Source organism: Gopherus flavomarginatus, chromosome 1 (assembly GCF_025201925.1).
Source record: "Gopherus flavomarginatus isolate rGopFla2 chromosome 1, rGopFla2.mat.asm, whole genome shotgun sequence".
In the NCBI taxonomy this organism is placed as follows: Eukaryota; Metazoa; Chordata; order Testudines; family Testudinidae; genus Gopherus; species Gopherus flavomarginatus.
The window spans coordinates 116135514-116147530 of NC_066617.1; the positions used below are offsets into that span (position 1 = coordinate 116135514).

Consider the following 12017-nt stretch of genomic DNA (forward strand, 5'->3'; position numbering starts at 1 on the left):
ACCAGATCGCATTACACAAGTCTTGCTACTACTTCAACTGCAAGCTCTCCTGGGCAGGGTCTATGTCTTTACATGTATTTGCACAGGCCTACGTGGCCTATGTTCTTGCAAATTTTAGCATGAGTCTCTTGATAGTTTCTTAAAGCCTCAGCTCCTGGAGTCATGCAATTCCATGAGAATCTCAGATTCATCTTTTTATAAATGTTTCTAGCTCTTAGGGGGGGGAGAAAAGCTTAAACATGAACCCTAAAGGCTCAAAAGCCAGAAGGCAAATACAAAGAAATTCCAGACACACACACACACACACACACACACACACACACACACACACACACACACACACACTTACACTTCTTTAAGAAATCTCAGCATTTTTTTGGAAGCTGATTTATGATTTTTGAATGCTTGGAGTTGGTAATACTCAGGATGCTAACACACAAATATTGGATAAACTCAGCCTGCTCCCACCATTCCACCCAATTTGAGTTTTTGTTCATCTTGCTCCCTGACAGTTAAGAAGCAGAAGCACAACCGAAAGGACAGTAGTACAGAAAGGTATTTCACTCACATTGGGAGCCCAGTCCTGCTGCTACTGGAGTCCATGGAAAAATTTCCCATTAACTACAGTGGGAGTGAGAGGCCCAGGGAACATCAGAAGAGTAAGAAATGAATCAGGTCTGTGATTACTCCATGCTGGGGTAATGCTTGCCATTGATTCTCCCACTACACAACTGAAGGGAAAGGTCCCAAAGCTAGTCTATCCTCCCTGCTTTATTAATGCATCACCAAAGTTGCTCAATTAATATTACAAAAATAACGGGAAAGATAAACTTTACGATGCCTGCATCAACAACCAGCCACATTGCACAGCTTGTCTATTTCATGGACACATTCAATAGTGAACCCAGAAACGCCTTCTTCCTTTTGCCTCCTTTCCCTCTTCTTGAGGAGTTTTTGAATCATGGCCCATTACAGTGCATGCTTGTAGGCCAGTCTAGAGTTTAATATATGTAGCAGAAATAAATGGGAGATGAGTAGACTCGTGTGGATCAGATGTTAGCAAGTCACCTGGCAGACTCTGAGGGGTCTGCAGAGTCCAACATGACTGTGTACAGTTGAGAAATTCCATACTTTTCCAACAATACAATGAAAATCTCACAGTAATTACTGAGCAAAACCATGACTGGACCAGGCCCAGGGTCTGCAGAGATTAGAACTAATGGGTCAGCCAGACGTCAATGTGCTAGGAAGGCCCTGAAACTGCAAAGATTTACCTACGTGTGTAATTTTACTTATGTGAATAATCCCAGGGACTTCAACAGGGATTTACCTACATGTGTAGCTTTACTTATGTGAATAGTCCCTATTGAAGTCCCTGGGACTATTCACATAAGTAAAGTTAGGCACATCATAAATCTTCGCAGGATTAGAGCCTAAGTCTGTAAGGGGAGATGGGAATATTATGCAGAGCTGCTCCAAAATTTTCTAATGAAAACTTGTCCAAAGATGCCCAATATTGAAAATTTTAACAAAATATTTTAAATAAAAAATTTTCATTAATCAGTTATTGTTTTCAGTTTTCAAAGGAATTGTTATTTAAATACTGTATTTTGATTTAAAACACACACGTCTTGTGTCTAAGGTGACCAAAAACCTTTTTGAAAAAATATTCCAAAAATTGAAAACATGGGAATTTAAAACTTGATTCACATTTTCAATTAAAATGTCACCAAAAAAATGAAACCAGTTATAATTGGTGTACGTAATTAATTTTTATTTGTCAATGAGCTCTAATCTTGAATGGTTTTATTTTATTTTAACAGCTTTTCACTTGTTAGTGCAACTTGCAGTGCCAGAATGCTGGGGAGGAGTATGGGGGATGAGAGAGTTACTTTTGCCTAGACACAAAAGTTGTACCACTTTAACTATGCCGGTATAGTTATACCAGTACATCTGCCTAGTGTGGACAGAGTTATACCAGTATAAAGGTGCTTATATCGATATAGTTCATTCCTGTATATAGTTTATTCCCCTTCTCTCATAGGAATAGTCTGTGGGGGACCTCATTTGTGCTGATACAACTGTGTCCATGCTAGGCTTGTACTTGTATAACCAGATTGGTACAAAAAAAAAAATCACATCCAACCACCTGTGTGTAGACCAGGCCTTAATCATGTCCCCAGAGTTACTAGGTAACAGCATCCTCCTCACTCACAGTAAGTTGATCCACCAAAAGTTCTGAGGATGCAATACTTCTATCTTGCATTTTATTGGCTCAGGCAGTCATCACTCAGTGTCCTGTTGGGGGAATTGGGGAGGTGGAGTTCTGGAACAAGCCTAGACTCTTTCCTTCTCTCTCCTACCTATATAGTTGAATTAAGCTTCTTAACGAAATTTCTTGTTTTTCAAATCTGCTGCTACTCCAGTACAGTTATTCTCACACCACCATATACCCTACCTCCGAGCCAGCTGGCATCCTGCTGACACGGGAGTGGAAACGGTTTTAGGGAAATTAATTTTTTGGCCAGAAAAGTTTTCTAAAGATGTCTTTGGGTGAGCTGCAGGAGCACCACAGTTCCTCAGTGTGTATCCAAGTGGTTCTGGAGTGATCCCATGGCATACACAGAAGGTGCTCCAGTTTACATCACATCAGCATTGGCTTGAGAATGGATCTGGCTGACATCCATTTTATCTAAAGGAGTAATTTGTGCTGAATGAAAAAGGTGAACTTGCTCAGAAAAACTCAAGAGCTGTTTCTCTGCCTGGTTCTCCTACTCTAACGGGCTCTTTCAAGGTTTAACACTGTCCCTGTGCACTAATTGCTGCTGTTATTAAACGCCTTCCTCTATCCCCGGGCCAGACCAATATTGTAACTGTGAGAAATTGCAAATTATAATGAATTTCATTCAGCCCTGAATTAGCAAAGCTCCTGCATCTGCTTTTCTACTTGGTCCTGACACTCTGCCATTGAAGTCTGCCCAGGCTAGTGCTGAAGTAGACTGGTCCTTCTATAGAGGCACTGGGCTATGACACAGAAAGGGGCCGCTTTACTGACTGAATGGGAGCCCATAGGTGATGCTTTCACCTCCTCCAACAGAAAGGAGTTCAGCCAGTCAGATGCTTTTGCTTCAGAATTGCTCTCTCGTGTTTTTTTAAATTCAGTGCTGAGCTAAAGCTGGCCTCTTCGGGTTGGGTTGCTATCCTCCCACACAAAGTTTGAAATATAATCCACATGAATGTAATGTTAGTAAAAGGGGCTGGCTTGACAGCTCTGGAGGCAAACATCCTCTCCTCATGCACAGAACAGGCTCACCAGGGGACAGCAACACCAGCCTCCTCACACTGTCCCCATCCCCAGGAAGGTTCAGCCCTGAGACAGAGAGACCACCTCCAGGAACAAGAGGGGAAACCAGTCTTCAAGGCCTTCTCACAGTCCTTGACCTCTCTTGAGAATGCCCTCAAGGCTATTGGTGCCATGTGAAGGGGGGTGTCTTTCTGAGGGGGACCTCTGTCCAGTAGGAAAAGTACTGCAGGCTCCTTCACTATTTCACACAGGCTACCAAATGACCTCCCTTACCCAGTAAAAATAGTTGTCTTGGACTTCATCCACTTGGACCCTGAGCTCTGGCACTCCCTCTTCCTTAGGATCTCTGGCTATATCTAGTTCAGGGGTTCTCAAACTTCATTGCATCGTGACCCCCTTTTGACAACAAAAATTACTTCCTGGCCCCCGGAGGGGGGACCAAAGCTTGACCCCACGTGAGTCCTGCTGCCCCTGGCTGGGGGACCAAAGCCAAAGCCCCACCACCCTGGATGTAGTGGGCGGGAGGGCAAAGCCGAAGCCCAAGGGCTTCAGCCTCAGGTGAGTGGCCTGTAAACTGAGCCTTGCCATCCAGGGCTGAAGCCCTCAGCCCTGGGTGGTGGGACTCAGGCTACAGCTTTGGCCCCAGGCAGTGGGAGTCCAGCTTTGGGCCTGGGCCCAGAAAATCTAATGTCATCCCTCACATTAAAACAGAATTGCAACCCACTTTGCTGTCCCGAGCCACAGTTTGAGAAATGCTTCTCTAGTTTGTCCATTAGTATGATGGCTTCCAATAAACCTAAAGGTTTGCGCATTTTGGAATCCTACCTCAGACTCCCTTTCTACTGCATGGATCATAAAATGACTCACAATCAAGTCTGCACATGTGTGAATGTCAAGTGGCTAATTTCCTGGAGCGTACAACCCAAAGCTCGGCAGACTCGCCTCTGCCTGACCTCCAGCTGACACATCTTCTCTTTGCCTTTGTGTGAGGCATAGGGGCCTTCAATGCCAGTCAGTTACAGGGCTTCCTGCTTTGAGACCAGGGGCGCTGGAACAATTTGTATAGTGAGGGTTCGGAGAGCCATTGAACAAAACTGTAAACCCTGAATATGATGGAAACCACTTCAAACCAGGGGGCGCAGCATCACCTGTGCTTGAGACACCACTCCATTGCACACCTCAGGCATGAGGATGCAAGGGTAGGTCATCACACACATGTACCTGGGACACCTCTTCTATCACTTCCCTGTCTCACTTCCAAGCAAAGCCTAGTCCCACCCTTAGCACTTTCCCACACTGATTACCTGTGGCATTGTCACACTTGACTGGCCAAACAGCTTTCACCATTCTTTTCTCTTGGAACCTCCATGTGTTCCTTGTGCCTTGCAGGGGGTTATGGTGAAAGTGCAGTACACTGGACCCCTTCAGATATCTGGTAGCACACTATTTGTATCACGCTCACAGGAAAGACACGCAAAGAGTCTGAAAATGAAGCCCTATAGGCCCCTTCATAGGCTCCCAGACATCTAGTAGTAAAGGAGGATGCTTTGTTAGGTCTGGCAGTCTCTTAGCCTCCTTGTGGCCCAGCCAGCAGTTGGCATCACACACATAAAATCATTACATGACCATTTTTTCTTGCCTGAACAGACTGGAAAATACATGTCACAACCATGATAAGGAACTATGACAGACTGGTTACGTACCAGGTGTAAAACACAAGGATCTCTGATGTAGTTACAGCAGTGGGGGGGTGGGGGTAGGATTGCCTCTACACAGACAGTCGAAGAGTGGTATAATGTAGTAGAGCAAGGACATTTCACAACTGCTCAGGCCTGAGGCCCTACAGACAGGACAACAGTCAGAGGGAGCAGTTACAACAGAGCCAACCTGGTTACATGTTTCCGTTTTGTACTTCAAGAGACGCCTCTTAATTGCATCTCCGAAACAGGCTCAAGTCTCGGTTCAATTTCCCCAGTTTGAATCTCATTTTATCCTGCCCCAGGCACAGGCTAGGTCAAATCCTGAAGCCCTTACAGAGTATTTAATCTAATGAAACCAGGGGAGTTTGACCCCAATAAAGGACTCTGGAGGTCTTACTTTGTAATTCTAGCCTCCCTCTGTTCCTTTGTGTTATTGCTTTGTTCTCACAAATAAGATTCCAGCCAAGCACAAGACCAGAGATGGTATGTACGTGGGGGTGACACATAGGGAGAGAGGACAGAGGCACACCCATGCACACACACACACAGACAAGCTTCCCCAACATTTCTCAATCAGAGAGGCCAACGTCCATAGAGAGGGTTTAACCACTTCCAAGGGGGCACAACCTAAGCCCAGTCAGAGTGAAAAAGGAGGAAGAGTTATTTTTTCATGTTGGACTTGGGTATTGGATACTGAACTCTAAATATTCAAAAGATGATTCTTTGTTTGCAAAGTCGAAATGAGCCAAAAAGAAAGGATAAGTAACAAGCTGCCCTGTTTCACGTAATTCAAATAGATAATTTCTCAGCTATTCTGCATTTCACTTTCCTCTTTCCCAATAAAGGCTGTTTGGCAACCACTTCCTTACTTTACAAAAAGAGTCACCATATGAATCATTCTTGTTCTAACCTTGGGGGAAGGCAGCTGAAGGTCCCAAGTCCAAAATATCCAGTTCAAGTGCAGGTCCAAATTTTTTTTTTGAAAAATAAAATATTAATTTCTGGTCAACGCAAAAGAAAAATATTTCAAACATGTTTAGTGAACCAAAATGTCAAAAAAGTTTCATTTTGATTTTGACGTTCTTAAATGTTTAATTTTTTTCAATATAATTGAAGGATGCTATGAAACAAAATGTCCTTCCAAAATGAAACATTTTGTTTTGGAAATGCTGAAACAAACCATTTTGACATTTCCAGGGTTTTTTCCCCCTGAAACAATTTATGAAAATCAACCTGAATTCACAAATTGTTTTGGTCAAACTGAATCTGCATTTTCTGTTGAAAAATATTGCACAAATAATTTCACACAGTTTCTGTCCCCAGATGCCAGATTCTGATACAGATTTCAACCTCACCCCAGCCTGTGAGTGTTTGGATCCATAGTTCTGGGTCTGGCTCACCTCTAGCGCTGACAAAATTTGGGAAGTCCACCTCTCTATATCCTGAACTATCTGACCAAACTGGGTTCTCTCTGATAAGGCAGCTTCACAAAGGTTCTACACCACCCACAGCAGTCCCTTTCCTCACAGGACTCTAGCACTTGATAACCAAACTAACAAACACCAGCAACAGGGGCAGGAAGGTGGCTCTGTGAGCTGCTTTTCCCATTCCAGCAGTGACCAGTCTTCACATTATCCCTAAGTACTTCCAGGAGCTGTGCAGGGAGCCCAAGGGAACAGTACAGTGAATGAAAGCAGAAACCATGCAGCTAGTGACCTAGATACGTTCCAGATTAAAAATAAAAAACAAGAAAAATCCTCCCTTCCAATCCCCCCTCAAAAATAAAACAACATTCTCAAGTACCAGGTGAAAAGCAGCAAATACCAAGTGAAAGCCAATGTGAAAGTAGCTAACTGGCTAATCCTCTTCATGCCAATGGCATGAGAAAGTGGTTTAGTTAGACCCAAGAGACTTTTCCAAGTGAAATCCAGGAGATTTCAGTGCAAGGTCCCCAGGCCACTCACTTTGCCAAATGAGAACTTCCGGACAGTCTGATTAGCAATAAATCACTAAACACAAACGGGGGAAATTCCTTCTCCACAACTTGGAGAAGTTCTCCACAGAAAACACAGAAATCTCTGATCTCTAGCAGGACTTGGGGGAAGGGGAGAGGATTTCAATTTTTCTTTAAGAAAAAAGTCTAACAGCAAAACCTAAAACCAACAATCCACCCACAAAGTGAATATGCTGCACTGGGGAATTCCCCATAGAGAAGATGCATGGAAATACCCCCCCACAGGCTCATGTATCCGTTACTAATTATTACCTGCAAAGCCCCAGAGTGCTTGGAAGGCAGGTGTCTAGCACACACAAAGATGCACACTCCATCTCCCACCTACATCACACTGTGTCAGACACGTTACACATACACGAGTGTGCACGCATCTCATGTACACACCATCACAGTCAAGCAAGATGATTTTGCAGGGAAAGCAAGCAACGCTGGGGTTCCTCACAGATGCCAGAGGAGACTCTGAATACTACCTCAGCTCTTTTCCCCATAAAGCCCACCTCACAGACTCTGCTGTCTCTGCGCTTGCACTCACCCCAATGTCTCTCCTAGAGACAGTGTACCACTCACGTTGGCACCCATTGACTAGCAATACATACGAGAAGAGAGGCAGATGATAGGATAGAGAAACTAGGCCTAAATCCCCTCAGTAATGCTGCGTGCCTGGCACCTCTAGAAAACTGGTGCCCTCAGGGTGCACAGGCATTTGGTTATTAAATGTTCACCTTCATGGCAGACAGGTCCTTTGCTTACAATGGTTTAATACATAAGTGTTACAGGATCTCATCACTGCCACACACACGAGTACATGACAGGCATCCTTGCAGGGCCAGACGGACATGCTGGGTACCCTCCAGGATGTATACTGCACCAGTGGTTCTCAAGCAGGGGTCTGGGCCACCTGAGGGGCCGCAAGCAGGTTTCAGGGGGTCCACCAAGCATGACCGGCATTAGACTTGCTAGGGCCCAAGGTAGAAAGCCAAAGCCCCACCCCACAGAACTGCAGCCCAGGGCCCCGAGCCTTGCCAGACGGGGCTGAAGCCTGAGCAATTTAGCTTTGTGGGGCCCCCTATGATGTAGCACTGGGCCTGGTTTTACATGCAGAAAAAGTTGTTGTGGCACTGGTGGGCCATGGAGTTTTTACAGCGTATTGGGGGAGGGGGCCTCAGAAAGAAAAAGGTTGAGAACCCCTGTGCTACACCAGGAGTCCTTAACTCATCAGCAGCTTCCAGGAAATATGCAGATATGCCAGGCCTGCATGTGAAGAACTCCAGCCTGGTCACTGCTGGGAAATTGGCTCTCGGGCATAGGCAGCCAGGCCCCAGGCATTTCAGGGAATAGGTCCCTGGGACAGAGATGTGGACTCTGGAAACCTCCAGGAAACAAGCTTCCTAGCAGTGGACAAACACACTGAGCACTTGCGGGAAATTTGGCACAGACTGATACTCTGAAAAACTGCAAGATGTATGGTGCCAACCGAATACGGCTGCCTCTGCCCCCCAAGGAAATGCATTTCTTGGGAAAGGATAGCACCTCTAGCAATCAGGCCCTCTGTGCACACAGGTGTATACCCCTGAGGTGCAAACAAGTTCACTGACCACTCTTGGAAACAAAGCTCTCAAGTGCGGATAGACACAGAGCAATTCAAAATGCAAGAGGCCAATGGAGCTTTAAGGCCAGTGGAGAACAACAGAGGGAAATCAGCGGCTAGATGGGGTAGCTGATGTAAGTGGTTAGAGCTAGGGCTGTACTTACCTCCACCATTCTTGTAACAGAGGTAAGGGAACCTCCAGACGTTACCAAGGCCAATAATCTCCCCAGCCACTGATAGCACATATTCCAGCTTGTTGTTCCAATGGCCTCGTTCCAGTGTTTGATTCTTCTCTTCTTCCTTCTGCTTTTCCATGCCTGGATGAGCAGGTATCGTCTCTCCATTGCTAACTGTCCCAGGGACTCTGTAATCCATCCCACCTTCAAAGGATTGGTACCATTTTTCAGCATTATGTTTACAAGTCATTCAACAAGTCAGAAATTTATAACATCATACTGGATCAAACCAGTGGTCCATTTAACCAAGTAGCCTGTCTTCCGACAGTGGCCAATGCCAGATGCTCCAGAGATAATGAACGGAACAGGGCAATCATCAAGTGATCCATCTCCCATCATCCAGGGTCAGCTTCTGGCCATCAGAGACTTGAGGACACCCAGAGCATGGGATTGCATCCCTGACCATCTTGGCTAATAGCCACTGATGGACCTATCCTCCATGAACTGATCTAGTCCTTATTTGAACATAGTTATACTTTTGGCCTTCACAGCACCCTCTGGCAAGGAGTTCCACAGGTTAACTGTGTTGTGTGGAGAAGTACTTCCTTATGTTTGTTTTAAACCTGCTGCCTATCAATTTCATCAAGTGACCCCTAGCTCTTGTGTTATGTCAAGGATTAAATAAAATTTCCTTAGTCACCTGCTCAGTACCATTCTTAATTTTATAAACCTCTCATCTTATCCCTCTTCAGTCATCTCTTGTCTAAGATGAGCAGTTCTAGTCTTTTTAATCTCTCCTTCTATGCAAGCTGTTCCATACCCCTAATCATTTTTGTTGCCCTTCTCTGCACCTTTTCCCATTCTAATAAGTTTTTTAAGATGAGGCAACCAGAAAGCATGCAGTATTCATGGTGCGAGTGTACCATGGATTTATATAGTGACATTGTGATATTTTCTGTCTTATCTATCCCTTTCCTAATGGTTCCTAACATTATCTTTTCTGATTACACACTGAACAGCTGTTTCACAATGGCTCCAAGATCTCATCATTTTGTATGTATAGTTGAGATTGTTTTCTCCAAGGTGCACTTACCGACATGGAATTTCACCTGCCATTTTGTTGGCCAGTCACCTAGTTTCGTGACTCTTTGCAGGCAGCTTTGGACCTAACTATCTTGAGTAAAATTCTGTATCGTCAGCAAATTTTGTCACCTCATCATTTACCCCTTTTTTTCTGATTGTTTATGAATGTGTTGAACAGAACTGGTCCCATTACAGATTCTTGGGGGACCCCACTATTTACCTCTCTCTCAGGCTAGAGCAGCTGAGGGACACAGACACACACACAGCCCTAGTTACTCTTGTATCATTCCTTACAATTCCTGATAGGGGATGTTATGGGTTTTTCCCCATATACTAAAAGCACCTACATACCTTCAATCTAACGGATTTATTTTGGCTTAAAGGGGTGCTACCTTCTTTATTATCATTTAAAACTGATTCATTTCAAAACACTCCAGTTCTGAAAGTACATCCTTTAAATAGTATACGTATTACTCATATTATTAGCTGTGTATATTAATCTAGCACCCAAAGGCCCCAATCTGGACTGAGGCCACACTGTCCCAGGAGCTGTACCAATGTAGGAGACAAGCCTTAACTAATTTTTTTAAAACGTCTTGAAGATATTTTATAAGGGTTTTTCTACTCCCCTATTGTAGTTTATAAGGGTTTTTTCAGCGAGGAAGGTGATTAACTAAATTCGCAGGGAAGTCATGAGATTAACTATACCCAGTTATGTCACATGCACCAACCACACCACATGCACAAACTAAACAAACTGACAGAGGGAAAAGTGTTTGTTTGTTTTTTTTAGTGTCAGGTGAACAGATCTTACCAGTGTTACTTGTAAGTAGAGAAGATACAAGTTTTTCAGAGAGAAATGGGATTTTTTTCCACGCTGACAGCGTCCCTTTGGGAGAACAAGAACGATCAGTAAAGTAGGGCTTCGATGAGGGCACAGTGCGAGTTTCCTCTGCGACAGGCTGCAGCAGCTCTGCCTCTCAGAATAGCTGCCTCTCTGCAGAGAGCTGAGTTCTCAGGGATTTAAAGGTGCAGCTTACAGGGGAGGAAAAGGCAGAGCAGTTATGAAATTTATGTGTAACACAGGAAGGGCAACAGCTGTGAATTCCTCCCGGGCCAGTGCCCCTGCTCCATTCCCTAAAGCCATTGCCCTACAATGTCTGCTAGGTGAGGCTAGAAACGAATAGCTGTGAGCAGCCCAAAGCCAATGCTTCTATGCTTCTCCCTACAGAGACTCCTGCTAGCAGAGGCTGGGACTGCAGTAGCTGTGGATTCCTGCAGAGCTGGTGCTCAGACACTATGTAATAAAGTGCTTCTGCAGGCAGGAAAGCTCACCGCTGCTTTAATCCTATTTGCTCACTGTCCTGCAAAGTTCCCTAGAGAAAAAGTCTTTTACTGAGAAAGACTGGGACTGAATTAAGTGCAAATTCCTACACTGCCAGTGTTTTCAGAATACTGCAGGGAAACATCGACTTGGGGTGCAGATTGTACCATGATTTTGCTGCAGCAATTCATAGGATATTTGTGTCTATTCATTCCCTACAAGGAGTACTAATGGCAGCAAAACGTATCAGCAGAGAAGGAGGAGGATGGCTTCAGGTATTTTGGTACTGTGCATAAGCAAGGATTGCTGAGAACTATTTGAGCAATGGAAGCACATTCCTGCACACAGCATCTGCCATTGATCTCTCCTGTGTCCCACTGAGGGGGCTTGTCAAAGTCCCGTCTAATTCTCTCCTGTACAGCCATTTCTCACAAAGAGCAGAAAAACACAATGACAACAAGTGGTGTTGCCCCCGGAAGAGTGGGGGTTCTACCCCAGCATGCTCCAGAAGGTGTGCTTGTGTAGACACACACACACACACAGAAGTAACGAACACTCCCAAGCATCTGACAGCAATTCCTCAGAAGAATAAGGGAAAAAAAATTTTACACACCAGAAAATTATTAAACAAATAGCCAACCACACAGTAACTAAAGGAGTGGGGGGAAGGAAAGCAGAAGAAAACAGTGAGCCAGTTACCTTAAGGGAGGAGCTGTCAAGGATCTGGTTGGAGGGAAATGTGAAGGCAGTCGTGAAAGGTACTGGCTATTTAAAGTGTGGAAGAAAAATTCTGCAGTGGTGCAATTCTACACTTTGCCCAACCCACAT

General features: G+C 44.6%; 1 protein-coding gene across 3 annotated transcripts in view; it reads right to left on the reverse strand.

Moving 5' to 3' along the window:
* LOC127031610 (sodium- and chloride-dependent GABA transporter 2) overlaps positions 1–11909 on the reverse strand; it is a 59809-nt gene extending 47900 nt beyond the window's left edge. The window contains exons 1-3 of one of the 3 annotated variants that reach the window (XM_050918675.1): positions 11889–11909; positions 10680–10754; positions 8771–8986 (exon numbers count right to left, since the gene is read on the reverse strand). In XM_050918675.1, the coding sequence (XP_050774632.1) occupies positions 8771–8981 (211 nt within the window). In that variant the 5' untranslated portion in view covers positions 8982–8986; positions 10680–10754; positions 11889–11909. Of the gene's footprint in view, positions 1–8770; positions 8987–10679; positions 10755–11888 lie in introns of those variants that run through there. The other 2 variants (XM_050918665.1, XM_050918683.1) reach the window with 2 other exon arrangements.
* Positions 11910–12017: the final 108 nt, after the last annotated feature.